General features: G+C 49.4%; 1 protein-coding gene across 1 annotated transcript; it reads left to right on the forward strand.

Annotated features, from left to right (window-relative positions):
• The first annotated feature begins 704 nt into the window (after positions 1–704).
• Positions 705–27,287, forward strand: LOC112061518 (alpha-2-macroglobulin-like). Its single transcript, XM_065584722.1, has 23 exons — positions 705–788; positions 2,998–3,147; positions 3,854–4,024; positions 5,655–5,799; positions 7,244–7,361; positions 7,980–8,208; positions 8,591–8,717; positions 13,510–13,631; positions 14,801–14,852; positions 15,518–15,601; positions 16,024–16,200; positions 16,750–16,834; positions 18,048–18,204; positions 18,854–18,928; positions 21,073–21,238; positions 21,685–21,761; positions 22,918–23,136; positions 23,447–23,574; positions 24,122–24,212; positions 25,194–25,262; positions 25,657–25,759; positions 26,427–26,468; positions 27,112–27,287. The coding sequence occupies exons 1-23, from the start codon at positions 705–707 to the stop codon at positions 27,135–27,137; spliced, it is 2,697 nt and encodes an 898-aa protein (XP_065440794.1). The 3' UTR covers positions 27,138–27,287.
• The last annotated feature ends 164 nt before the right edge of the window (positions 27,288–27,451 follow it).

Consider the following 27,451-nt stretch of genomic DNA (forward strand, 5'->3'; position numbering starts at 1 on the left):
GAGGCTAGGCCACTGTGACGGGAAACACAGGCTGCTTCCATATGAGGTGAGAGGATCATCGTGTGCCATCCCCTGAGATGGGGGAAAAAAGAGGGGGAGAACGAATTTCTTTCCTCTATAGCCATTCTAGCTCTGCAGCTCTTGCCGAGCTCTAATCCTCCCCAGCTCCTCATATCTCCTGACTAATATATTCTTTGTCACTGATGTCAGTCTCAGGAGACTCTCATCTTGAGTAATTCAGGCTGGGTTTGCTTTAACCCTTGTGTAGAAATCCCACCCAATCTCCATCCCTTCCTTAGCCACCAGGCTCTTACAAAATCCTCCCTTTTATTTTCTGGGGCACGTGGGGCTTCTGGGGTTCCTGAGGGACACAGTTAATGATGAGGGTCTAAAAACTAGATTGAGTCTCACCAAACTCATGTCAACAGTATGTGCCAAAGCAGTAAGAGCCGATGTTCTCATCAGTAAATCAAGTTCCATTCCCTGTGTTTCCATGTGGTCGGAATCCCAGCTGTAACAAGTTTGGCATGAAGGGAAGCCTAGAGACTCGAGAGGTGTGGGGCCCTAGCCTGGAGCCAACTTCCTGTAACTTAGCCTTTTTCTCTTGTTTTATTTGCCAGTTAATGGGACCTTCTCACTGATGCTCCCCGTGGAGTCTGATATTGCTCATATACACAATATCATATACACCATTTCACCCACAGATGCTCATATACACCATTTCACCCAATCAGGAGCCTATTGCTGATTCAGTCAAATTCCAGGTCGAAAATTGCTTTGCCAATAAGGTGGGTGTCTTGATTGAGAAACCCCAATTCACTTGAAATCATTGATTAGAGAGCAGCAGCTGTTTGTATCTATTTATTTAGATTTGCGAACATTAAAACAGTCATTATCATCAAATGCTCTGGGTGATTTTACCATATATTAAAAATAGCCCTAAGATTAACTAATTTGTGGTATTTCAGATGAGGTGAGGAGGTGATTTCATAGCCAAAGGGTCCTCCCAGACAACACACTACCAAGAGCCCCTCCTTGTAAAACTGACAGGGCTCCAGCTCTAGCACCTCCACTGATCTCCACTGTGGCACTGTGGGATGGCAAGGGAGGTGGGTTTGTCAGGTAACCAGGTCACAATCTAGTTAGCTTACTACCATCACCTTAAACGCAGCCCAGTAACTGATAGGCAACCAGTGCAGATCATGGAGGACAGGTAACAGCCATACAGCCTCCATTCAAGGGACAGATCTAATTCTTGCTGTATCTTCTGGCTGCTTCCCTCCATCCTACCAGCATCACTTTCATCTCCTCCATACTGAACTCCAGCCAGCCTACCCTTATCCAAGCCACATGTTGTATCAAGCAATCAGTAAATCATTTAGTAGCACTGACTAGATCGGATGAGACAGAGGAGAGCTGGGTGTCCTCAGCCTGTTGAAAGACCATAGCCTATGTCCTCCTAATGACCCCATATACTCTTTGAAGAAGAGAGAGGACAAGATGTGCCCTGTGCAACCCCACATGAGAGGGCCCTCAGAGCGGAAGAGCAATTGCCCAAAACTATCCTTGGGGACCCGTCTGAGAGACAGGCACCAAGCCACCTAAGGGCTGCCGCTCTTCTCCTAGGGTTCACAGGCAAATGAATGCCCCTTTGAGATCAGTGGTATCAAAGGTAGTTGATAATATCCGCTTGGACACCTGTACCCAGATCAAAGGTATTTAGATGCCTAACTTCCATTAATTTCAATAGAAGTTAGGGGTTTGAATATCTTTGAGGATCTGGGCCCTGATCTTTATTCATCATCTGGAGATCATCTATCTAAGCAGTTAGTGCAGTCACTATACCAGATCTAGGTCTGTATCCAGGTTGGCCAGTGTCAAGGGGAGCTGAGGCATCTAGATACTGTGAGAGCTGTTTCACCACAACCTTCTCAATAATCTTAACCAAAAAATGGAAGAACAGGTACTGGGCCCCAGTCAGCCAGATTGTCAGCATCAAGTGACAGCCACACAGTAGCTTCCTTAAGAGAAGCTGACAGCCTGGGAACGGTTGACAGTTTCCACCAGGCCCCAGTCCTTCTCCGCTAGCCTTCATCAGCCAATGAAGACATGGGTCCAAATCACTGCCTGTGTAGCTCAGTGTATTCCCAATACCTCTAGAGCCTCATTGAGGATCACTGGCCTAAACTCAACAAGAGGAGGGCTTAGTGTTTGTCAGGTGATAGAATGAGGAGTGGGCCTTGTTGGAGTGGAGATATATACACCTATCTCATAGAACTGGAAGGGACCTTGAAAGGTCATCAAGTCCAGTCCCCTGCCTTCACTAGCAGGACCAATTTTTTGCCCCAGATCCCTAAATGGCCCCCTCAAGGATTGAGCTCACAAGCCTGGGTTTAGGAGGCCAATGCTCAAACCACTGCTCTGGCAATTTCCAGCTGGTGGAGGGATTCTTGGGAGCCATTACCCATCTGCAGCATCCAGGTCCTAGGCTGTTCTTCATTTTACCAGGGCTGCTGTAAAATCAGCTCCCTGATGACCCACAATCCCTCCTGGTATATTCAGGATGCAACATAGGCTCTGGGCCGAGAGCACGGGTGTGTCCACTGTACAAGCAGAGCCAGCAACCACTTGGGGTAGTGTCTTGGTGTTCATGGTAGCCATAAAATCATGAACTGAGTCATCAATGTGAACAGAGAATTTACCAAGCACCAATTGCTCCAATGCCACCTTAGAGAGTAACTGAATTTCAGTAGATAATAATGTATATCTGTTTGGGGAGCCCAGCACTGGACTAGCAGGGGGCTGCAGGGCAGGACTGAGGGGCATTGGCAGAGCTGTGTGGGGAGCCCAGCACTGGAATAGCAGGGGACTGCAGGGCAGGGTTGAGGGGCATTGGAGGAGCTGTGTGCGGCAGTTCCAGGACTGAGTTGTGCTGCGGGGCAGTGTGTGATGGTACCTGGAGAAGTAGCTCCTCTATTACCTTTTCTGGGGTTGCAGGTTGACTTGCATTTCTTACCGGCCAAGGGCCTCCCCGCTTCCGACACTCGCCTCCGGGTCGGGGCCTCCCCAGGCTCCCTGTGCGCCGTCCGTGCTGTGGACAAGAGCGTCCTCCTCATGAAGCCTGAAGCCGAGCTCTCTCCCAGCTCTGTAAGTGCCAGCCTGGCCCATTGATCAGCAGCTGCAAGAGCTGGTCTTCTCTTAGGGGCCGTGGTAGCAGAAAATGATGCAGCCTGGTTCAGGCAAGACCAACTCAGTGCTGAGGAGTGGCATCTACTGGAAAAAAAAATCCCTTCTGTCAGTGCGGATGTCTTAATGCTGTCCTGCCCTTATCTTATCTTCTTTCACTAGGTGAGAAGCAGAGAACTGGGCACCATTTAGATTGCAGGAACTTTTTCAACTCCTTTGGGATGCTACCATGTCTGGAAACAGCCCTGGTCAATGGGCTGCTGATTTTCTCTTGTTCAGGGCCTATTATTCATTTATTTATTTACTTATATTGGTGAAGCGCCTACAGGCCTAGACCAGTCTCAGGCATTTGACCAACATATAGTAAGTTACAGTCCCTGGCTAAGAAAGAAGGGCCATTGATATGAGCATTAGAGCCTTTAGCAGGTACTTTGATATAGTTGATCATAATAGCCAGAGCAACAAACTGCCCTCAGCCAAAGAAGAAGCTTCCCTCTTTCCTTCTCCCTGCTCTGTAGTGTATTTACTGCTCTTGGTTTATTTTCTATCACTTCCACCTTCTCTCTGTATATATCCGTCTGTCTGCCTCTGCCTGTCTGTCTCCCCCAGCGGTGTTTCATGGCACTTGGTACTGATGAGGCCAAGTGACACAGTTCTGTTTGCCCAGGTGTATAACCTGCTACCAGTGAAGGAACTTCAGGGGTATCATCATGGCGCAGACATGCTGCCGATGGATCCCCAAGAGGAGTGCATTGCCGCAGAGAAGATAATTGTGAATGGAGTCACCTATGCTCCAGTGTCGGAGCCAGATGAAGAGGACACTTATAGCATCTTAAAGGTAAAGTCTCCTCATCCAGTCCTTGTGGCTGTGGGGAGATGAGGACATTTAAACCTGCTGTGAGTGGCACGTGGTGCAGGGCTAGCTGCTCTGGAGTGCCGATCATGGAGCTATATCTGGAGCAAGTACAATGGCGGTGCAAGCTTCCACCATGCACTGTCCCTCATCAATGTGCTTCAGCTTTGACCTGGAAAGATCAGGTATGAGCACCTCTAGGGTGAGGCAAATGCTGTCTTCATGGGCTTTTCAATCCTTGACCTCTCTTCCAAGGCTGCTAAAAAGTGGTGCGTTAGTGCTTATGGTGAAGGTGTTCTTTGTAAAGGGGGGCACCTGAGCCACTAAGAACTGGCCTAATACTCACCAGCTCATTTCACATAGCAATGAATGACCAGTATATAGGAACGCCTTGGATTCAGTGCTGATTTGAGACTAGACTGGAACTGGTGAACTAGAAACAAAATAATCCATGTGCCCTTACCATCCCCAAGACTAACGAATGCCCTCTGAGCTGGAGCTAGATTGGAACCAGACATCTAGAGATAAGACTGTATTCCATTCCCTGATTCACTCCGACCTCTGACCTGGGGTTGGATTGGAAATTGGAACCAGTGCCCTAGAGATAAAAGGACCCTGTATCCTATTCCCTTATCCCTTTGAGCCATCCAGTCTCCCAGACCTGAGACTGAGTGTCACCCTGTGCTCTATGGGTAAGGCTAAGATTTCGCCATGGTTATTTTTAGTAAAAGACACGGACAGGTCACGGGCAATAAGGAAAAATTCACAGAGCCCGTGACCTGTCCGTGACTTTACTAAAAATAACGGGGGTGGGGTGGGGGCGCAGGGCTAGGTAGGAGGGGGAATGGAGTCTCAGGGGCTGCAGTGGGGGGTGCATCCATGGGGGGCATATAGCCCCCGCTCTGGAGCTGGCCGCAGCTGCGGGACAGGGGTGCGCGGCCCCTATTGCAGCTCCCACCAAGCCCTGGCTGCAGCAAGGGGGGGAGGGTTTGGCGGGGCGGATGGCCCTGGGAAGCTGCAAGGGGGGCACGTGGCCCCTGTTGCAGCCGCCGGGCAGGGGTGCATGGCCCTGGCTGCAGCCCCCAGCAGAAGCCACAAGGCTGGGGCACACAGACCCGGCTGCAGCCCTCGCCAAGCCTGGATGCCACAGGGCTGGGGCTGCAGGGTCCTGGTTGCAGCCAGCCCCAGCTACAGGGCAGGGTCACACAGTCCTGCCTCCACCTCCTGAAGTGTAGAAATCACGGAGGGCCGGTAAAGTCATGGAATCTGTGACTGCTGTGACCTCCATGACTAGATCATAGCCTTATCTATGGGTAATAGGCTCCATATCCCATCAAGGAAAAGTGTCAAGGTTTCCTCCTTGCTCATTAAACCCCTAATACTGGTGTATGAAGTGGTGTTGTAGTCATGTCGGTCCCAGACCAGGTGAATGAGGTAATATCTTTTATTGGGCCAATTGGTGTAAACTCAAAAGCTTGTCTCTCTCACCAACAGGAGTTGGTTCAATAAAAGATATTACCTCACCCACCTTGTCTCCCTAATACTGGTGTCAGTTCTGGAATTTCAACCTCAACAGAAATAAATAACAAAATGTGTGTTGGGTTTTTCCCTACAGGAAATGGGTTTAAAGGTCTTCACAAACTCCAAGGTGAGAAAGCCACATTATTGCCTCCAGTTCCCTCAAGTTGCTTGGGGTTACAGAAGTTCTGAAGGATTTCACAGTGAAGCCGGGGTATCAGCACAAGCACTCAGGAGAACTGGTAAAGGCCAAAGGCCTCACAAGCATTCTGTTCTGAGCAGAGAGCGCATCTGTGTTTTGGGGTGAACGCTGTTGCTCATAGCTGGCCGCATGCTAGCTCTAGTGTTGGGACTGGGGTTGTGGATTGAACATTTGGAAGTTTTCCCCACATCATGAGGTGACCACTCTGTCTTGAAGTTTGAAGTTGGGGCACACTTCTCCTGACAGAGTTAGGGGCCTGCTTTGATAGCCTCACCCTTGGAGGTTATTGGAACCAAATTGTTTCTGGGAGTTCTGAGGGAGAATACTATGCTGCTGGCAGACAAATCTGTGGGTAGCTCACTAAGACTTTACAATGATCTTCCATCCTCAGGCACCAGTAGAGAGTTTCCCAAGCACAGCTTTCTACAGAGTCATCATTGTCACGCTGTCTGGAGTGGCTCACAACCATGACTGTCTACCTCAGGGCAGATTGTCAGAAAACAGGGCAACACCCCAAACTGGTGGTGTATTCTATAGTTAGATTTCACCAAGCCAGGGACAAATGTTAACTCCTGGATCACTATATCAATCTTGCCATGGAGTCACAGACAATCCCCTTAGATTCTCCAGTCTATCTTGCCACCCAGACAAACTGAACTTTGTGATAAAAAGTTACTTATACAAAAATCACCTCACCTTTTAGAAGGCTTTCACTCCCAAGAGGCCAGTCACTTATCCCTAGATCTTATACCAAAGATAATGCTGGTAGCCAATTCTATAGTAAACTAACTGAAGGTTTATTAGCTAAGAAAAGGAAATTAGAGTTATTGAGAGGTTAAAGCAGGTAAAATATATGCATAGATGAGTCAGTCTGTAATTCCAAATGGTGGAAGTGATGTAATAAACTGCCAGTTTCCCAAGTCTTTTCAGGGTACCCAGATTGTCTCTCCGCTTCGCATCTGGCACACTTCCCTGTAAGAGTCCAAACAGTTCAGAGATGCAGGATCTTTCCTTGAATCCATACTTATAGCTTCTTCTCACCAAAAACAAGCTGACACGGTTACTACCCACGTGGGTTTTTCCTTTGATGACAGAGTGAGGAATGCATTTAGAGTGTTTGACCTCTGATCATCACACATAATGACCACTTGCTTTGAAATCTGCACTTTTCTGTTAAAGTTCTTCATGTGCATTGCACAAGGCTTCTTTCTTGTTTGATGGGTTATTTAGTTACAGGGTTTACACAATGTAAATGTTTGCTACTACATTATAACAGGATACAGATAAGTGAAAACAAAGCAAGTAACATCCCACTCGTTTTCATGAAGTTGAAACACCACATACACTCTGATACATTTAACAATCACTTTGATCTATACTCACCCACAAGTGAATTGGCCGGGGGCTCTGGCATGAGCTGGCACCTGGTCGGTCAGGGTCACAACCGTGGTTTATGGATGATTAGTTGTACTCACACCACCCAGGACACGCAAGGGTACTAGACTCAGGTTACCCTGTCATGGCTGAGACCCTTCCAGCAGCGGTGGAGACAGTTCGAAAGTATTTCCCAGAGACATGGATTTGGGATTTAGTGCCTTTGACGTGAGTAGCTGGTTGTTGCTGTTTTAACATTCCCTTATTTTTTGTGATGATAATATGAATTCCTGATGGTTACTGAGCCTCTTTCATCATCCCAAAGTGCTTTTCAAACTCTGTGTGTGCAGAAATCACTCAGCCACCTGCGGGCTGTTCCCCAATGGCAGATGTTTACAGTGCAGAACAACACTGCACTAACATCTAGAAAGGAAAGTGAAAAAGAGCCCCATTTCCAATTGAAATTGCAGGGGGAATCTAAGCATTTGGATTGTAATGACCCAGGGTGAGCCCCCCTCTTCTTCTTAAAAGGGTTGTGGGGTCTTTAATTATCACAGGTTGTCAAAATATCAGCTGTATGTGTTATCTGAAAGACAGCACCTCCTCTGGCACAACACCTCCCACCACAATGGGCTCAGTGCTAATTTAGAGGGGAGAGCACCCCCTACTGAGTCCCCACATCACTCCCTGAAGCACTGCATCAGACTTGAGCATTGAGCTCAGTGTGGACTCAGAGGGGAGAGCATTATCTACTGAGTTCCCCACATCACTCTCTGGAACACTTGGGTTTTCCTTCAGTGTCTGACCAGGCTGTGATCACGATCCTATCTCTCTTTTTGTCACCAGCTCCAATGGAAGTGCTGAATTGCCCTTGACAATCCCTGATACCATCACAGAATGGAAAGCTAATGCGTTCTGCACCTCAAGTGACACTGGCTTTGGCCTGTCCCCAACCGTGTCCCTCAGAGCCTTCCAACCCTTCTTCGTGGAGCTCACCCTGCCCTACTCCATGGTGCGTGGCGAGGCCTTCACGCTAAAGGCCACTGTCTTCAATTACCTGACCCGCTGCATCAGGGTAAGAGACACTCACACCATCCCCGTGCAACCAAACCCACAGGCCACACTTCTCTGCTTCACAAACTCCTGTGTCTATAGCTCTTTTTAGCCCCCGGTCTCCCTGCAGCCCCTGTCCTCCCCAAACACATGTGCACCCAAGCCTCTATGCTCCTGTAACTCCCAAGCACCCCAAAGCCCTGTAACTCCAAATCTCTACACCCCTGTAACCATCTACACTTTTAAACACATGTGTTCCCTCAACCCCCTCTGTCCCTTATAGTACCACAAATCCTGTTCTGCCCAATTCTCTGCACATCCCATCTGCCGTACTGTCTGCATCTCTAGTTACTACTAATTTCCCTGGCCCCCTCCCTGATGACAGCTCTCTGGACAATTGACAGGTCAGCATCTCACTGGCTTCATCTGCTGACTTCCGAGCTACCCCTGTGGAGAAGGAAGAGGACTCTTATTGTCTCTGTGTGAATGGAAGAAAAACGGTGTCCTGGACTGTGACCCCAATATCTCTGGGTAAGAAGCATTCTAGCTCTGATATGTTTGGGGGCCAGATAGGGTGGCACAGAAATTTCAGGGGGCAGGGACCTGGTAGCTCAAATATCTGTTGGTAGGGGATTCAACTTCCCCAAGACCCTTCTTTGGGGTGTTTTACTCCCATGCTTGGTTGGAGAGTGATAAGCTCCTCCTCAGACAAGACAGAGAACCCTAGATGGTTTTCAGCTGTTGGACCCCTCCATTCAAAAGACACTGTCTGTATAGTGAGGATCTCCATCAACATACTGCTCTCTAACATACCAGTGAAAGATGAGAGCTGGCTGGGTCTCTTCTTTCAGCAAGAATAGCAGGTTATAGTCCTTGGTTCTCACTTGGGCCAGGACAGTCATCCAGAATGAGGGTGATTTGTGATGAGACTGGAAGCCTGAGATACAATGATCACCCATCTGCTTCATACCTGCCCATATCACATAGCGGAGAAACCATTTAGTTGAAATACCCCATGGGAAACTTAAAGTCCTGGTTAAATGGCCATCCTGACTAAGAGAAGAGCCCATCTGAAAGAACTTAAATTGTTGTAAAATCCTGTGCTGATTTAGAGACAGGCATGAAGCCAATCCACTGATCCAAAAGAGCTTTGAACTCTGAGGTATGTGAAATCCAGCTCAGATCTGGATACAGCTTTGTGGTTTGAGATCATCTCGCCACTGAATACAAATACAAGTGTGACAATGAGATTCATTGCCTTTCTCCTTTATTTGATCTTTGTTTCTTCTTTCATTCTTCATTTGGCAGCTTTGTTAGTAATGAATCAGAGCTTAGCATTTCTCAAAGCCTCCCTGAAGTGTCTAGCTCCCCACTGAGCTCTTATTATAGCCCTGGTATCTGGCTGCTCAAAATCAGCAGACAGCCATTCCACCTCTGCCCTCCATCCCAGTGGAAATGTCTCCCTCTTTGCTTCACAGGTATGAAGTGCACAGCAATCACCTATAACTATGAGGATATTTTTTTCACTGAGGTCTAAACTCATGAGTAGACAGCACCAGCGGCTTTTCAAGTGGCCAAAGGCACATTCAACTATCATTCTGCACCTGCTGAGCCTGTGGTTGAAGCACTCCTTGCCGCTGTAGAGGTAGCCAGTGTATGGCTTCATGAGCCAGGGGAGTAAAGTGTAGGCTGGATCTCCCAGGATCACTATCGGCATTTCAAAATCCCCATTGGTAACCCTCTGTTCTGGAAAGAGAGTCCCTGCTTGCAGCTTTTTGCATGTGTTATGCACCTTCTCTGACCATCCCGTGTTGATGTTGGTAAAACTTTCCCAGTGATCCACCATAGCTTGCATTACCACAGAAAAGTACCCCTTTCTTTTGATGTACTCTGGCAAGGTGGTCTGGTGCCAAAACAGGGATATGCATGCCATCCGTTGTCTCACTGCAGCTCAGGAACCCCATCGCTGCAAAACCATCCACTATGTCTGGCACACTGCTGAGAGTCATAGTCTTATGTAGCAGGAAACGATTAACGGCCCTGCACACTTGGATGACAGCAACTTCCCAAGGTGGATTTCCCACTCCAAATTGATTCCGAACTGATTGGTAGCAATCTGGTGTTGCAAGCTTTCACACAGCGATCACCACTCACTTCTCCACTGTCTGTGCAGCTCTCATTTTGGTGTCAATGTGCTGGAGGGCTGGGGTGAGTTCTGCACACAGTTCCAGAAAAGTGGCCTTGCACATCCACAAGTTCTGCAGCCATTGCTTGTCATCCCATACCTGAAGAATGATGTGATCCCACCAGTCAGTGCTTGTTTCTCAGGCCCAGAACCAGCATGCCACCATCTGCAGCTGCTCCATCACTGCCAACAACAACCTTGAATTGTTTCTTTCCATGGTGCATGACAAGCTAGCCTGTGGGATCAGGTGTGTTGTGTTCACAATGCTCACCACAATAGTGCAGAGCTCTGCAGGATCCATGCTTCCCACAGAGATGGCGGATGCGCAGGTTTGCAGTGTTTTTGAAAAGAGTGCAAAACATTATGGGATGCAGATATTATTATGGGATGGAGAAAACTGCATCATGGGATGTTGAAACCATGTTCCCAATCACTCCTGCATGACTTTTTTGCCCCCATGATGCATTGCAAACCCTTCCCAAAATACCCCGTGCTACATGGTGGTGAGTTGCACAGTGCAATACTTACCCAGAGTGCACTGCTCGCTGCATCAGTGCAGGCACTGTTAGTGTGGACGCGGACTGCCGATACAAGGAGCACAGTGTGGACATTCAAAAGCGATTTAATTACTGCCGTGGCTGCACGTTGACCTAATTTAGGTCTACTTAATTTTGTAGTGTAGACATGCCCTTAATAAACTCCTGACTACCCTCCACTTAACTCCTTGGTTCTAGCCAATTGCGTCCCCAAGGAGCAGAATTTTTTCAAATACTATCCTGATTCAGCAACTGTCATTGCCATTCACTGTCATTAGGCTAAAACCGTTTCCTGGGAAACATCTCAGGTGAGCACATCTGGAATAAGTGGTACTGACCCTGTTAAGTAATTTGTGGATCTGATGGAGAATTTAATTATTTCTTCCCCTCATGGCCCTGATGGGCTAAACGGGAGCATTAACTGTTTGCTTGACCCAGCCAGGGCTCTATGAATAGAATCATAGATTCATAGATTCTAAGGCCTGAAGGGGCTATAATGACCCTTTAGTCCTGTGTAACAGAGGCCATCGTCCTCAGCCAGAAATCGGAGCCATTACTCCCTGCACTCCTATCCATCTTGCCCAATTCCTGCCAGGACTGGGAAGGCTACTGCAGAGTGATCCTCATGTCTTGTCTGCACTTTTTTTTTTTTGCACTATTGTAGTGCACTAGTGATGTAGCTGCTGATGTCACTGACGTAGCAGCACCAGAACAAAATCTTAGTGTAGACACACTAACTGGTGTAACCTGTGACTTGCACTAGTGCCACGTGCCCTGGTTTGAAATGAAAGTGTCAGAGTAGCCACCTAAAAGTTGGTGGCTGTACTCTGAGGCCACCAAATAATTTGTGGTGAGAATCCCTGTCTTAGACCATGCCTGCACTGGGGTTTTTCACACAGATGTAGCTGCACCAGAGCAATCCCTTAGAACAGTCCTGCTTCACTGGGGTGAGTCACTTTTCACACCAGTGAAGCAAGGCTGTTCCCAGGGTTTGCTCTGGTGCAGCTGCAGCTGTGTGAAAAACCCAGTGCAGGCATGGTCTAAGATACTACTACCATGTCTACACTACAAACTTATGTCAACTCAAGTTACATCGGCATACAGCTGCCACAGTTAGCACATTACTTGTATGCATGCATACTTGGCTCCTTATGTCAGAGATACGCGTACTTACCAGGAGTGCTTGTATCGATGCAGAGTGTGGTGCACCATGGGTAGGTATTCCACTGCCACTCGTCAAAATGAGAGGTGCACAAACAGTGGAGAAGCAAGTGACGATCACACTGTAGAAATGTGCTATGCCAAATTGCTATCAGTCAGTTGAAAATCACTTTGGAGTCAAGAAATTCACCGCAGGGGCTGTTGTCATGCAAGTATGAAAAGCCATTGATCGCCCCCTGCTATGCAGAACTGTGATTCTCAGCAATGTGCAGGACATAATGGATGGATTTGCAGCAATGGGGTTCCCAAACTGCGGTGGGGTGATAGATGGCACACATATCCCTCTTTCGGCACCAGACCACCTTGCCTCAGAGTACATCAACAAAAAAGGCTACTTTTCTGTGGTTATTCAAGTGTTAGTGGATCACTGACATCAGTGTTGACTAGTCAGGGAAGACGCATGACATTCGCGTCTTTAAGAACACAGAACTGTTCAGAAAGCTGCAAGCAGGGACCTTATTCCTGACTGGTGGATTACCATTGGCAATGTTGAAATGCCAGTTGTGATCCTGGGCGACCCAACCTAACCCTTGTTCCTCTGTCTCATGAAGCCGTACACCGACCACCTCGACAGCACCAAGGAATATTTCAACTAGAGGCTCAGCAGGTGCAGAATGACAGTTGAATGTCCTTTTGCTCATTGGAAGGGGCACTGGCATTGTTCACTTGCATAATATTTGCTCTTAGATATCCATGTTTCTATGCCTGGTTCAGAGCTGTGCCTGCACAAGCCCTCTTCTCCCCACAAGCCCAGAAGATCCAATATCTCCTGTCTGTTCCAGGCAGGAGCATGCCTGGAGTGCGTAGCTGGCATGTCAGCTGAGCAGTTGCACTCGACAAGGGAGAGTTGCTAGGTGTGCCCACCAAGCCGGGTACCCAAGAAAAGGAATTTCAAAAATTTGCAGGGCTTCAAAGGGTGTGGGAGTGGAGGCTTCTGGTTTCTGTGACCCCTGGCCAGCAGAGTTCACCATGGTGACCAGAGCAGTCAGCGTGGGGCATTGTGGAACAGCAGCTGGAGGACAGTAACAGATAACATAAGCAGTGAAGTATTTACACTATCACTGCATTGACCTAAGGACATCAAACTCGGCTCTATGCCGCTCGGGATGGCGATGTTATTAAGTCGGTGCAACAGGGCACTTACGTCTGTAGGAACCAAACTGAAATATAGACACATGCACAATTAGATTGACATGAGCTGCCTTGCGTCAATCTAACTTTGTAGTGTAGCCCAGGCCTAAATGAGATGTGACATGAGCTCTCTCTCTACAGAGAGGTTTCCATGTAATCAGTGGTGCTGAAGAGTGGAGCACCATGGAAATGACATTGACACCCCTGTAGCTGCAGTGCCTGGCAGAACACTTATTTCTCTTTGTTTCAGGTAATGTGAATTTCTCTGTGAGTGCAGAGGCCCTGAAGACGGAGCTGCCCTGCGAGAACGAGGTAGCAGTGCTCCCTGAGACAGGGCAGAAGGATACAGTGATCAAACAGCTGTTAGTGGAGGTATGTGGGCCTCTTAGTCCCTGCGGTATAGAGAAGTGGTAAGTTTTCACACAGTGTGACATAGGCAATAAGCCGCGCTATAATGCTCTGTGTAGGATAGGAAAACAGTAATAACTTATATAGAGTGTGACACTATAACTATCCATGCCTCCTCTGTTACAGGGAAGCTGTGACAACTTGCTACATAGCCTAACAGAAGCACACGTGTGGGAGATTCAAAGCACCTAGGGGAATTAGGTGTGCTTTGGAAAATCCCACCCACTATAGGATATAATAATGTATATTCCCTTACAGAAAAAACATTGCATAGTGTGCCAAATAAGCATAACATGGTAACATTGCATAACCTCTCTCTTTCCTAGGGCAGCAATGGTTGCTGACATTGTTACCCAGTGAAATGAAATAGCACAGGGCAATGCTGCATACCCTCACCTTTGCAGAAAAGCAATAGCTCATTATACAGCGTCTATAATCAGTAACAAATGATACATAAAGCTGCATAGCCTCTCCATGTGTCATAAAAAAGCAACGATAACTAATGACATTTCATGATGCTAACAGTAACACCAGTTATAATAATGTGTAATATTGTCCCTTCCTATTCTCCGTATACCCTATTGCTGTCCTGTAATGGAAAGAGAAAATCTGCAGCATTACAGTATGTAGAATTGCTGATATTCCACTATGTAGTAAGTTGTCTTTAACTTATCGCATCATCTGATGTTAGCAATGACACATAGTGCATGTCCTCTCTGTTATAGGGGCATTAAGGTACCATCTTGCACAGTGTGCTTCAGGTAACTAGTAACCCATGCAATAGAGCTGCACTATTCTTCCCTTGGATGTGAAGAGACAATAACTTATTAGTAGCTGGTTTTTATTTTATTCTAACCAATTATTATTTTATGAATCTACAAGCATCAGTCCATGGAAATTTGCAAATCTCCCTCTTCCTCTGATTCACCCACTTGGCCCTTTACATTTCTCTCTGTCTTCATTCATTGTCTCTCCAATTTTGTCGAACTCTCTCTTCTCCCCACCTCTCCTGCTGCCTCTCTGTCCCTTTCTGAAGATTCCCCGCCCTGTCCTCACACAGACTCTGTTCCTGATGCCAGATGCTCAGTCTGTCTGCAGCTTCTCACCTTTCTCATTTTCCTTCCCCTCCCAAGCCCGAAGGGATTGAGACAGAAGCAACCTTCAACTCTCTGCTCTGTGGAAATGGTAAGGACCTCTCTGCTCCTTCTTCATCTATGTCCTTTGCCAGCGGATGAAGAGTGACAGCCCCAAGGAGGGAGTGGGATTATTTGGGAGACTCTTGAGGGTGCAGTGAGAACTTGGGGTGTCAGGATAGAGACTAAGCAATGGTGGGGATGTTTCTGTGTGGAGAGTCGAGACACATTTCCTAATCATGAGGACATTGCTTGGAACATTGAGATCTAGGGCTTGACAAAGCCCCAGAGAATAGACTGCATGAGCAATCCTGGCCCAAGTCCCTGGAGGATGGGCTTAAAGGGGTTTAACGGGACTTTTCCATCTCTAATCTCTTATTCTATAGAGTGAAATTACAAACTGGATTCTACCATCTGCCAATTGCCAGCAAACAGGAAGGGCCAAAGAACTGGAGACTGCAGTTTCCCATCGGGCCAGGTGGTGCACCTCACTCCATAGAAAGAGCGGAGTTTTTCCCATGGGTCACAGGACCCCAAGCCAGAGGGGACAGTTGGGCGTCTCACTGTCCAGCTAGGAGGAATGGAGCTGCTGAAAGCAGGGGTTCCCCATGCAGGGGGCGGGTGGAAGGCAGCATTCCAGGCTCTGCTCTGGGACCCATTCACTGCTGAGCATGGGGGCATTTTATTGCATCCTATCTGTCTGATTTTTTCCCTCAGGAAATTCAGAAGCAGGGAAGATTTCCCTGAAGCTTCCACTGAACGTGGTGCAGGGCTCAGCCAGAGCCTATGTGACAGTGCTGGGTGAGTGCAGCAACTCAGAAAGGACCTGCCCTGGCAGCTGCGGCCACTGCTCCTTGTTTGCCTGCTGTGCCAGCCTTTCCACCTGGTCAGCTACTCACTCCCTTCATCAGTGTCCCCATCATCTCCCCATTCATCTCTTCTTGTCTCTTTTCCTGTTCCTGTTCTCCTTTCTCTGACCTCCCTTTATCAGTTTCTCTGTGTGTTGGCCTTTCTGTCTAAGTATCCCTATTCCTATCCCAGACATCTTCCTACCCTTCCTTCTCTCCATTCTCTCTCTCTGTGTTTCCTCTTTCAGGGTATGGCTCTGTACTGTTTTTCCCTCTGTCCTTCTCTCTCACCTGTTACTGCCTGTGCTCTGTGATGCACTCTGCCTCCGCAGGCCACCTCTGGGCCACACTGACTCCCTGTGTCTCCATCCCCAGGCGATATCCTGGGCACAGCCATGCAGAACCTGCAGCAGCTCCTCCAGATGCCCTTCGGCTGTGGGGAGCAGAACATGGTCCTGTTTGCCCCCAACATCTACGTCCTGGACTATCTGAATAAAACAGGGAAGCTGAGCGAGGAGACCAAATCCAAGGCCATCGGCTACTTAGTCAGTGGTGAGGAGGGACGGGGCTTTTCTTTCTTCACTTGCTCCCTTCCAAAGTTGTGCTGGGAGCTTTCTGTTTCTGCCTGACCTACAGACAGAGCTTCCCTCAGCTGAGGACAGAGGGACTGGGTTGTGTATCTGGGGAGTGGGGTCCCCATTCGACACACTCTTGGCTCACTATTGTCAGTTGTCTGAGCACTACAGTTACGCGCACTCATTGCTCCACAAGAGCTACTGGCTGTTGTGTCCATCCTATGAGTCACCCCTATAGTGTGGAAATGCTGCACACAGTAGCCAGGTGAAATGGCTTCTCAGTCTGGGTGCTCTAGCTAACCAGACTGTGTGGTACTCCCCCTACTGGAATACGATGGTGCTGCCCATGTGTTGTATGTCAGTTCCCTCTTCTGACTAGCTCGTGGGATGGAGACGTGTATGTTTGTGTACCAGTGCTGGCTAGTACACATCCGGGCCAGGAGCCCCTTTACTGGCTGAGCTGGTGAGCTGCTCTCTCACCCTCTATTGTTTGATGTATAAATCCTGCTTTAACTTTCCATTTCAGGTTATCAGAGGCAGCTGAATTACAAGCACCTGGATGGCTCTTACAGCACATTTGGGGAGCATTACAGGCAGCTGGGGAATACTTGGTGAGATTTCTTGCCAGGCACGCCTCCCCTAAACCTCCTCTGTTATATAGTTATAAAGGAAGTGTTAAATTTTAGTCAACTGGTGATGCTGTTAAAGGCCCGAGGGCTTGCTGGAGCTTTCACAGTCTCTTGGCATATCACACCAAAGGGAATAGGTTTCATCAGCCTGCTGTGTATAAAAAGCACCTGTTCCCACTGGCCTTGAGGAGAGAGAGAACTGAAGAGGCAAAGGGGATGGGATGGTTTCAGATCATTTTTGAAAAAAGATGAAGAGATCCAGGGGAGGCTGTTCCAGACAGGGAGCTGCAGAGGGGAGACTCTCATACCCGTAGTGGTGAAACTGGGTTAGAGGTAGAGAGCAACCTGGTGCTAGATAGGACCATAGGAATTGCTATGCTATCGATCGCCCATTATCAAGATCATTAATAGGTATATTAAACAACACCAGTCCTAGTACTGAACCTCGCAGCACCCCACTGTTAGCCTTGTGCTATGATGGAATTGATCATTTAATTCTAGTCTTTGTTTTCTGTCCCTGAACCAATTTCTGATCCACGACAACACTTTGACCCTCATCCCATGATTATTCAATTCATTTAGACTTTCCAAAAGGCTTTTGAGAAGGTCTGTCAGAAGACACTACTGAAGAAATTATGTCAATGAATTCTCTTTCATTCAGCTCTTTATTGAAATGTTCAGGGAATTCTAAGAGATTAGTGAGACACAATTTTCCTTTGCAGAAGCCATGCTGCTTAGACCCCATCAGATCATGTTCTTCTGAATCTTTTATTATGCTATTTTTAATTGTCATTTTGACTAGTTTACTAAGTACAGGCAAACTGGCGTATAACTCCTTGGAACTCCCATGGAGCCCTGTTTAAATATAGATTCAACATTTGCAACCCTGCGGCCCTCTGCTATAAGAGCTGTATTTAGCATGAAGAGGGCTCCTAAGTTTGAGAGACTGGTTGTGTCCAGGGAGGATTTTATAAACAGGAAGAGAGAGTTTGAACTGGATCCTGAAATCAGTGTGAATGAGACTGTGGAGGTGGGTGAAGGTGGAGGCAATGTATTCATGTTCTCTGCCCCATGGCCACCAGCTCTCTGGCCCCTGCTGCTTCCCCTCAGGCTGGCGATGCCCCAGGACCCCGTCCCCTCCAGCGAGCACAGGGCATGGGAGGGAGCTCTCACCACTGTCCGCACTCTGTCGCAGGCTGACAGCCTTTGTCCTCAAGTCCTTCGTGCAGGCCCGCTCTCACATCTTCATTGAGGAGAAGCACATCCCGGATGCCCTGGCCTGGCTCGCTGGCAAGCAGAAGGAAAATGGCTGCTTTCGCAGCTCCGGGACGCTCCTGAACAATGCCATAAAGGTGACGTATCTGCCCAGCTGGATTCCCATGGGACCCATACAGGACTTCAGTGACATGGAGAGAGCTACAACTCCGCATGGGAACAGCTCAGACACATCAGCACATGGGGCCAGGGTGGGAGGAGCAGGGGATGACGTGGGCCTGGGAATTACCCTGGAGATACGGATGGGCAGATACTGTACTGTACGTGGGACCTACTATGGGGAGGAGAAAGGAGGGAGCAGATACATGGTAACTACCATGGGAGGTAAGTGGGGACAGAAACGCAGAGTGTGTCTACACGGCAGCTGGGAGTGTACTTCCCAGCACAGGCAGACAGCCACGAAAATAGCAGTGTGGCCATGGCAGCTCAGGCTAGTTGCCCAAGTACATACTCCAAGCTTGAGCATGACTGTATTTGGGCAGCTAGCCAGAGCTGCCACCCATGGCCACACTGCCTTTGTTAGTGTACCAGCTTGGGCGGAGCTGGTGTGTGCATGTCTCACGTTCTCCGCTGCAGTGTAGACATACCCATTTGTGAGAGCTATCATGGGGCCTGGCAAGAGTGGGCAGATAAAGGGCATGAGGATGTAGTATGTAGAGGGCCCAGCAGGGAAAGGCTTTAGGTGCTGCGTGGGGTTAATGTGTCTCTCTCTGTGGTTCCCTGCAGGGCGGGGTGGACGATGAGGTCACGCTCTCTGCTTACATCACCATCGCACTGCTAGAGATTCCTCTGCCCATCACTGTACGTATCCACACACACAAAGTCCCCTTCATGAGTTCCCCTGGGTCAGCAGCCTCCCCTCTCCCCCACTCCCTATACCCATCCGAGTCCTGATAGTGGCAGCCTGCTGCCCTGATAAAGGGACCTCTAAGGAAAGGAGAGAAAAAAACAGTCTGGAAAGGCTTTGGCTCTGGCTCCAGAATGAGACGGTCCCCAGGCCTCAGAAGCATCTGGGTGTGCAGTACTGGTTCTGGCCGAGCTCTGCTTCTTTGATTGGCTCTTTATTTATTTGCTTTTTTTAAATATGCACAATGGAAAAAAGAATTCCAAATTCATGTCAAAAGAGCTGTAGTGCTCGGTCACTGTCTCCTGTGTGTCTGGCTGCAGCTCAGATGGGTCTGACTGATGGAAGCTTTTCAGCCTGACAGCGTGGCTACTCCCTTCTTCATTATTCCTGTTTGCTTTATATAGTCTCTGTAAACGTACTGGGGGTCTAGTGTTAGGGGGTTTATTCCTTCACCCTCTCACTTCCCTGGTCCTTCTTCCACGAACAGAGAGCAGCAATACCCAAAGTCCAAAGGTGCAAACAATTTGATGTTTATTGGGGTAAACTTCCAGCAAGCATAATTCCAATTTCCTTCTTCAGTGTCCCCCTTCCCAGCTCTGACTCCACAGAGCCTTGCCTGTGTCCCTGTTCCCATTCCCTGTTCCTATTCCCAGCCAGCGAAACATGATTCTAATTCCCCCAGCTCCAGTCCCTGTTCCCATCCCTCCCCTTACTTCCTGATTGACTGCAGACTATATAGTAAAACTTGAGTTCTGCTTAGCTATACCTTAACCAATCATTTTACTGAAATTTAACTAACCAATAATATAAATAAAATATATACCTAGCTCATAGAGCTGGAAAGGACCATCGAGTCCAGCCCCCTGCCTTCACTAGCAGGACCAAGTACTGATTTTGCCCCAGATCCCTAAGTGGCCCCCTCAAGGATCAAACTCATAACTCTGGGCTTACTAGGCCAATGCTCAAACCACTGAGCTATCTACTTATCCTAACATATTATAACATGGTTATTTAACCAATTATATTCCACCACCTTAATTAGTTTACACCCAACAAAATTAATTATACAGCAGACAGAAACAATCACAGAACCAAACTGAGATTATACAGACAAACAATAGGGAAGTGGAGACTATAGAAGAACAAAGAGATGAGGATTTCACATCCCAGCTATTGATAAGTGAGTTCTTGCCAGACAGGACGCTATCAAACTAAGTTTCCTTTTACATTTTCTAGGCTCTTCCCTTTCTCTGGAGGTGATAGGAATACAATCCTGTCCTGATATTCCTAACAGCCCAATAGCACCTTATTTCAATGTGACTAGTTTGGAATGTAAGGATGTGACCATACATTTCCCAGTTTATGGCTGCCTCTGCTGCTTAGCTGAAGGCCTTAGCCTAAGAACAGAGCTTCAGACTGTCACAGTACGAGAAGGCCCTTACACAGGCAGACAGTGATTTTGATTCTTTCTTTTATATCTCTATAACTAGCTAAGTGATAAGAATACACCTAAATTCTTAAAGTATAGGCCTTTACAGACAGGCCTGAATATCTATATCCTAACATCTAGTCATGCTTTTCATTGGATGAATGACTGGGAGGGATTATATACTAGTTGACAGCTGTTGGCCCATTGCTATCCATGGCAGTCTGTTTCATTTGCCTTCCACATGTTTTCTTGGTTAAAATTCAATAAATAGCCCTAGACACCTCAGATTACCTTAATTTCTCCAAATTGTGAAGGCCTCGTATCTAACATGGCTATCCCATGGAAGGCAGGAATGTGATTTTTGTAACTACTGAGACTGTCTCAGCTAGACACATTTAAGCCACATTTCTGTGCTCAGTGGCCCACGGTGATGGGGTAACCAAATTACTACAAGAGTCTGAATTCACTGGGACCATGCAAGTGACTGGTGTCAAACAGTCACTCATCCCATCACCAGAATCTGTGTTATATTAGATCCACTGCACCTCTTATTTAAATCCATCTGTGTTCTGTGGCCATGAGATGACAGCCTGCACAGGCAGTGCCCAAAGCCTAGCTCATATCGTCACACTGCAAACACTGATTATTTCCCCTCTATGCGCCCCGCAGCACTCTGTGGTCCGTAGTGCTTTATTCTGCCTGGAAACAGCTATGGAGCAGGGAGGAAGCCACGTGTACACAAAGGCACTGATGGCCTACGCCTTCACCCTGGCAGGGAAGGAGGAGAATCACAGGGCACTGCTGGACTTGCTTGATAAGGAAGCTGTGAAAGAGGGTGAGACCTGTTTATGGGCTCTTCTTCTGCATCCCGGTCCACTGGCCCTATGTAGCCTGGCAGGAGAAGGGTTTGATTGTTATTGCTATAACCTTCAGTGTGTACTGCGGCAGGTCGGGATTATTTAGTCTCTTCACACATTTTAGATCAATGAGCCTTAAAAACCCTGGCACTGGCCATTCCTGGGATCTGACTTCATAAAATGTGGGAGACACATGCACAGGTGCAGCAAACTAATTAGACACTGAGAGTTTCCACATCTGGACTGTATCAACCCACTTGAGGGATTATTTAATATTTTCATGCTTTGTATTGACATGCCCAGCAAGGGTTGGAACTCCATTCTCTATCCTCAGTGACAATATGTCAGTAACCCTCTTGGCAAAAACCAGATATTCGGTAAGAAACATTTCCTTTTCTCCTCCGTCTCCCTTCTCCCACTGCAGATGGCTCATTAGCAGCTCAAATTGCAAAGTGGATCAGCAAGCAGCAGAATCCCAACGGGGGCTTTTCCTCCACCCAGGTGAGCTGTTCTCATCCCCAGCCTCAGACACCCAGGGCTGGAGGGGGAGGCAGGAGATATATATATCAGGTTGCCAGAGAAGAACGAATAACCTAGCACTGAAACAGAGACAGACTCCTTCTGGGGATGGGGAGGGGGCGACAGTGCCCTCGCTGCAGGGTTTAGAGAACCTCTGTTTCTGAGGGGGTTAGATCATGGGATAGTCACAGCATGGAGCATGGCTACATCACATCCCCACAGGCCTTCGTGGGCTAATGGCAGGAGACTGGACAAGTGATGCTCTTGCGTACAGAGGGCAGACTTGTCGCCCTGAGCATCCACCAACATGACGCTTTCCTCAGCTCCCCCCAGCACTGACCCCATCCAGCCCAGCCAATCCAGCTCGGGAGCTGAGGACTCCCCAGAGAAGCAGCAGCAGCTAGCCACTGCCAGACACACCTTGTGGAGCTAGGGTGACCAGACATCCCGATAAAATCGGGACTGTCCCTATATTTAGGTGTTTGTCCCGCGTCCTGCTCCGCTTTTTTTTTTTGCTCTGCCGGCAGCCCCCCCGCCCCATGTGTCCCGATATTTTCTTCCTCTCATCTGGTCACCCTAGGTGCGGTGGGGGCACCATCCCGAGTTATGTAGAACCAGAAAGTGCTACCTGATTAAAGGCAGCCCAAAACACATTTGAAGACAGTGCATGAAGTGTTTCCCTTTGGAAGACTACTTCACGGAGGGATTTGGTTAACACAGTAGGGTTGTAATTCTGTTTTCCTGCTGCTGAGGCACGTGGGTGCATCTGCCTCTGTTATCTGTCTGCCCTGTCAGCTGTCCCTTCAGCTTGCTCCTTCACGGGAGGGTGGGTGGCTTCTTCCCTCAGCTCCCTGTAGTGGAGTGTCAGAATTCCCAAGGCCTACGTTCCCAAAGGTACTTAGACACTTGGCTGCTTTCAGTGGGAGAAAGGTGCTTAAATACCTTGGAGGATCTGGGTCCAGGGAATAGGTGAATGGCTTGTGGGAGTGATGGGTAGAGAATGGGTGGAAATGGGAAAAACTGACCTTTCTGAGCAGGGCGGTGCTGTGTGGGAGGAGCCGGTGGGGTAGGGGCTCCAGGCCCATAGAAATGACTCATTCATTCCCTTGGGCGCCTGGGCCCATCTCTTGTCTGGCAGGACACAGTGGTGGCGCTCCAGGACCTGTCCCAATATGGAGCCTCTACTTACACCAAGAGCGGAGGAGCATCCACAGTGACCCTGCAATCCACAGGGAACTTTCAGACCCAGTTCCAGGTGGATCACATGAACCGTCTGCTGCTCCAGCGTATGGCACTGCCAGAGGTGCCAGGAGACTACCACACGGGGGTGACAGGAGAAGGATATGTCTATGTGCAGGTGAGGGGCCCAGGGGCAGGGGGAGAGGGAGAGGCTGCTGCTGAGGCCGCCTGGCTCATCCTGGAGATGGCAGGGTGAGGTGGGATGGGTAGGGGAGGGAAGGGAGAAAGAGATGGAGATAAGGATGACAAAATAGGAAAAGGTGTGAGGAGAGAGCATGTCCAGAGTTAGGGAATGGGGAGCTAGTGAGAGGAGGAAGGAGAAAGAGAAGACAAAGGAGGGAATGAGATGGACCGGGGGAAGGAGGCAGAGGAGATAAGCAGAGAGGAGATACGCACAGGCTCACATAGAACTGTGCATTCTCTTCCAGACCAGCCTGAGGTACAACGTGCTCCCCAAGCTGGAAGAGGCACCATTCGCGCTGGAGGTGCACACGGTCCCCGAGACATGTGACAGCCCCCAGGTCCACAGGACTTTTAGCATTGCCATAAACATCAGGTAACTCCCCTCACAGGCCCAGGCCTTCCAGAGCAGCCCTAGTTTAGGTGCCAACTTTCTAATGTGCCACGGGGTGCTCCCCCCCAGGCTCTGCCCCCATTCCACCCCTTCACTGAAGGCCCCATCACTGCTCTGCCTCTTCCCACCCCCATCATGCCCCCGCCCGCCTCTTCCCACCCCATTCCACCCCCTCCCCCAAGCGTGCCCCAACCTTGCTCCGCCCCCTCTCCGCAGCTCCTCCTGGACACTTCAGGGCAGGAGGCACTGGGGAGAGGGAGAGGCGCTGATAGGGGGGCTGCCGGTGGGTGCTAAGCACCCATCACTTTTTTTCTGTGGATGCTGCAGCCCTGGAGCACCCATGGAGTCAGCGCCTTTGAGCCCTACGGCTGGGGATGGGTCACTCCAGGAGATTGCAGGTGGACAAGCAGGTGGGGTGGGAGATGCTACAGATCGGGGGAGTGTGCACCTGTGCCAATCAGAGTTGAGGTGCATCAGCTCTGTGCTGAGATGTATTAAACCTTGTTTCATTTCCTGCTTGGTCTCCCAGTTACACAGGGAAACGCCCCGTCTCCAACATGGTCATTGTTGACGTTAAGATGCTGTCAGGATTCATCCCTGTGAAGTCATCAGTGAGGAAGGTAACGGCCCTTCTGTGTATGGGCTATAGCCTCTCCAGAGCCCTTTGCCTCCAGCCCCACCTGAGAGGTATCTGGCCCCCAGTGGGCTCCAATTCCTGACCCCTCATATTATGGGTGCAGCCTGGTCTCATCTCCAGCAGTAGGGCCCCCCATGTCGTCTGTTTCTCTTCTTTTCCACTGGAATCCTGAAGGGTCTGAGAGTCCCCACCCCACTTCTGTCACAGGGGCCAGTTCAGATCAGCCTTTCACCTGCAGATTTCCCAGCTGCAGGATCTCCAGTGTAGACAGCAGCTCCTTCCATGTCTGACTCCAGCCTGGGCTTATGGAGCCCTTGTGCAGTGACCCCGGCATTGCAGACAGTGTTAGCCAGTCTAAGACCTAGAGAATGAGGAAGAACTATTAGGTCTGTTTGACTGAGGCTGGGTATACTGGAATTGGTGCTGCCTTTGATTGGGGTCCAGCCCCTCAGATGCACTTGACACCTCAGTCCACCAATTGGGTGGGGACACATACTCCGCCTCTTCCCTGACAGCACCAGGGGAAAAAGCTCCCGGTGGTTCTCCATCACTGACCATTTTTAAATCGAGATTGGATGTTTGTCTTTGTCTAAAAGATCTGCTCTAGGAATTCTTTTGAGGAAGTTCTCTGGCCTGTGTTACACACATAGGCGTAATTTGACTTCTGTATTTGTGGCAGGGGGTGGGGGGCAGCTCCAGTCAGGGCAATGGGGCTGCGCATGTGGGGGGGAGGGTGTGGGGGCAAATTCCACACCTGCCTAAGGATTGCAGTTTGGGGGGAAAACACCCCCCAGTGTCCCCAAACTACACCCATGGTTATACAGGAGGTGAGATTACATGATCACAATGGTCTTTCTGGGTTTGGACTCCATGAATTTGTGAAAGCATCCCATTGCTTAGGGCTGTGGGGTGGTTCGAAGGGGGGCTCAGTTACATCCTGCTTCTCTCCCTTGGCTGCTGGCAGCTGGAAGGACATTACCGCATCCACCGCACAGAACTGAGCACCAACCACGTGCTGCTCTACATGGAGCAGGTGAGTGGCTGCACGGGGCCGGAATGGGCCAGGAAGAGTCACCCCCAATGTACTCCCAATAGAAGTGCCCGGGGGAGGGGATCTCGCAAGCCTCAGCTTGGAAAGACAAACCCATGTATTCCTGCCCAGGGTTTCCCTTCAGCACTTCCCCAACACAGAGCCAGGGCCCTGATCTCCCCCACCTACGGGTACCAGGGACGGCGGCTCATACCCTGGGGTTGGGCAGGGCTTATCCCACCTTCCTCAGGGCCTGAATCCGTGCCAGGCCCTGCAGCCAAGGGGGGCAAATGCTGGACCTGCAGGATCATGGGGGGGCACCGATGGGGGGAGGAGATGGGGAAGGAGAGGGTGAAGTGGCTCAGAGCTTCCTGAGCCTCGTCTGTTTCCCTCTCAGGTGAGCAATGTGACTCAGAGCTTCTCCTTCGTGGTGGAACAGGACTTCCACGTGCAGAGCCTGAAGCCGGCGGTGGTGAAAGTCTACGATTACTATGAGACAGGTGTGTGTGCAGGTGGGGCTGGCAGCAGTGGAGGCTGGTGGGCCTGTCATAAGGGGGGAGAAGTCACATTCAGAGCCACAGTGAACCTGCTGGGATATAGGATTGAGCATCTCCCTGCTCCAGGATGAGACTGCGGGGCACACAGGGTTTACATGCTAGGGATCATCCTGCACTGACCTCATGCTCGCACCATGGGAGTATCTGAAGCCCCAGACCCCTCGGTCTGCTAATCCACGTAGGTTAGAGCCAAAGGGATCTAGGAGGGTCCTGGGTTCAGATCCTGCCCTGGGATCCCAGCTCTGGGTGTGACCTGGGGGAGGCACATTCACTCCTCTGTTCTCAGCTAGGAAATTGGGGTGACAAAGCCAGAGCCCAATGGCAACCCCAGTGGTCGTGTGTCAGGCAAGGTGCAAACGGACATAGGGCACTTGGCACAGACTCACTGGAGATGCCTGTTGTGCTGTAGCCTTGTGGTAACCTTTGCCTTCCTCCCATGGAGCCCAGCTGAGGTTCCTTCAGTGCCCTTGGAGACAGGGCTCCCTCCTCTCCTGCCTGAGATCTCTGGTGCGGTGCCAGCTTTCTGCTGCAGGGCCTGGTGGAAGTGTGAGGAGTCTTGGTTGGGTCTCACACAGCCCTGATCACATCTCCCTTCCCTTGTGTCTTCCAGATGAATTTGCCATTGCTGAGTACAGCGCCCCCTGCAGCAAAGGTAGCGTATGAAGAGACGACTGTGAGGTTTTCAGACTGCTCAGGGCTGCTCAGTTAGAACAGTGCTGAAACCCAGCCTGAGTCTCCTCAGCCTGTCTGGAGGGTTGTAAAAGTTGCTGTTCTCTTTTGCCCCATGTCCTGGGGTGGTCTGCCAGCACCCCTAAGTGCTCAGGGGAGAAGGGAATACCAACTCCCCCGCATTGTCAAGTTCCAGATTCAGGCCTTGAGTCTGGGGCAGCAGGCTTGGTTAGTCCCAAGATTACGTTCTCCCCCTCAGTCAAGACAAGTCTCTGCTTCTTTCTATGTGTGTTGCTGGGACAGAGCAAGAGCAAGTCCTTCCAAAACCCAAGCTTGGGATCCCTCTTCTCATCAGGGCTTTTTTAAAACAGGCTGCAAAGCAAAACAGATTAATGAAAAACCATCTTCCAGGGTTGGGGTGACTCAACACTGCTGGGAAAGGGGTCGGGGCTGAAGCCCTGAATGTTCTAGGGATGCGTCCGGCCACTGTGGTAGAGAAGCCATAGTCTGGTCAGGGCAGTGTCTCTGCAGCTCCAGAATGAGGTGACCTACAAGAGGGAAAGCTTCCCCTCCATGAGTCATTGATTCCTCTGTAACTCTCTCACATTCTCTTTTCCCCATCATAGCCAATGTCGAGCAGGAAAATGCGTGAGTGATGGAGCTGTATTCTGGGCCCTGCTGAATCCTCTCTGCTCATCTCTGCATGCAGCAATTCCCCCAGGCGAAGTGGTTTGATATAGTGGTGAGGAAAACCCCTCAGCACCATATAATTCATGTTATAAATAAATTGTCATGATTCTGATCAGATGCTTGTGGCCTCTTTCCTGGTTACTAAGGCTTATCCCTTCTCCCCTGTTGGGATCAGATTGCAGGATAGTCTCAACCTTAAAACAGATCCAGAGCCGTTCCCAGCCATCGGTGCCAAGGAGGGGTTGGCAGGACATCAGAAGTGACTGGAGACAGAGG

This window comes from Chrysemys picta, chromosome 1 (genome assembly GCF_011386835.1).
Source record: "Chrysemys picta bellii isolate R12L10 chromosome 1, ASM1138683v2, whole genome shotgun sequence".
Taxonomy (NCBI): Eukaryota; Metazoa; Chordata; order Testudines; family Emydidae; genus Chrysemys; species Chrysemys picta.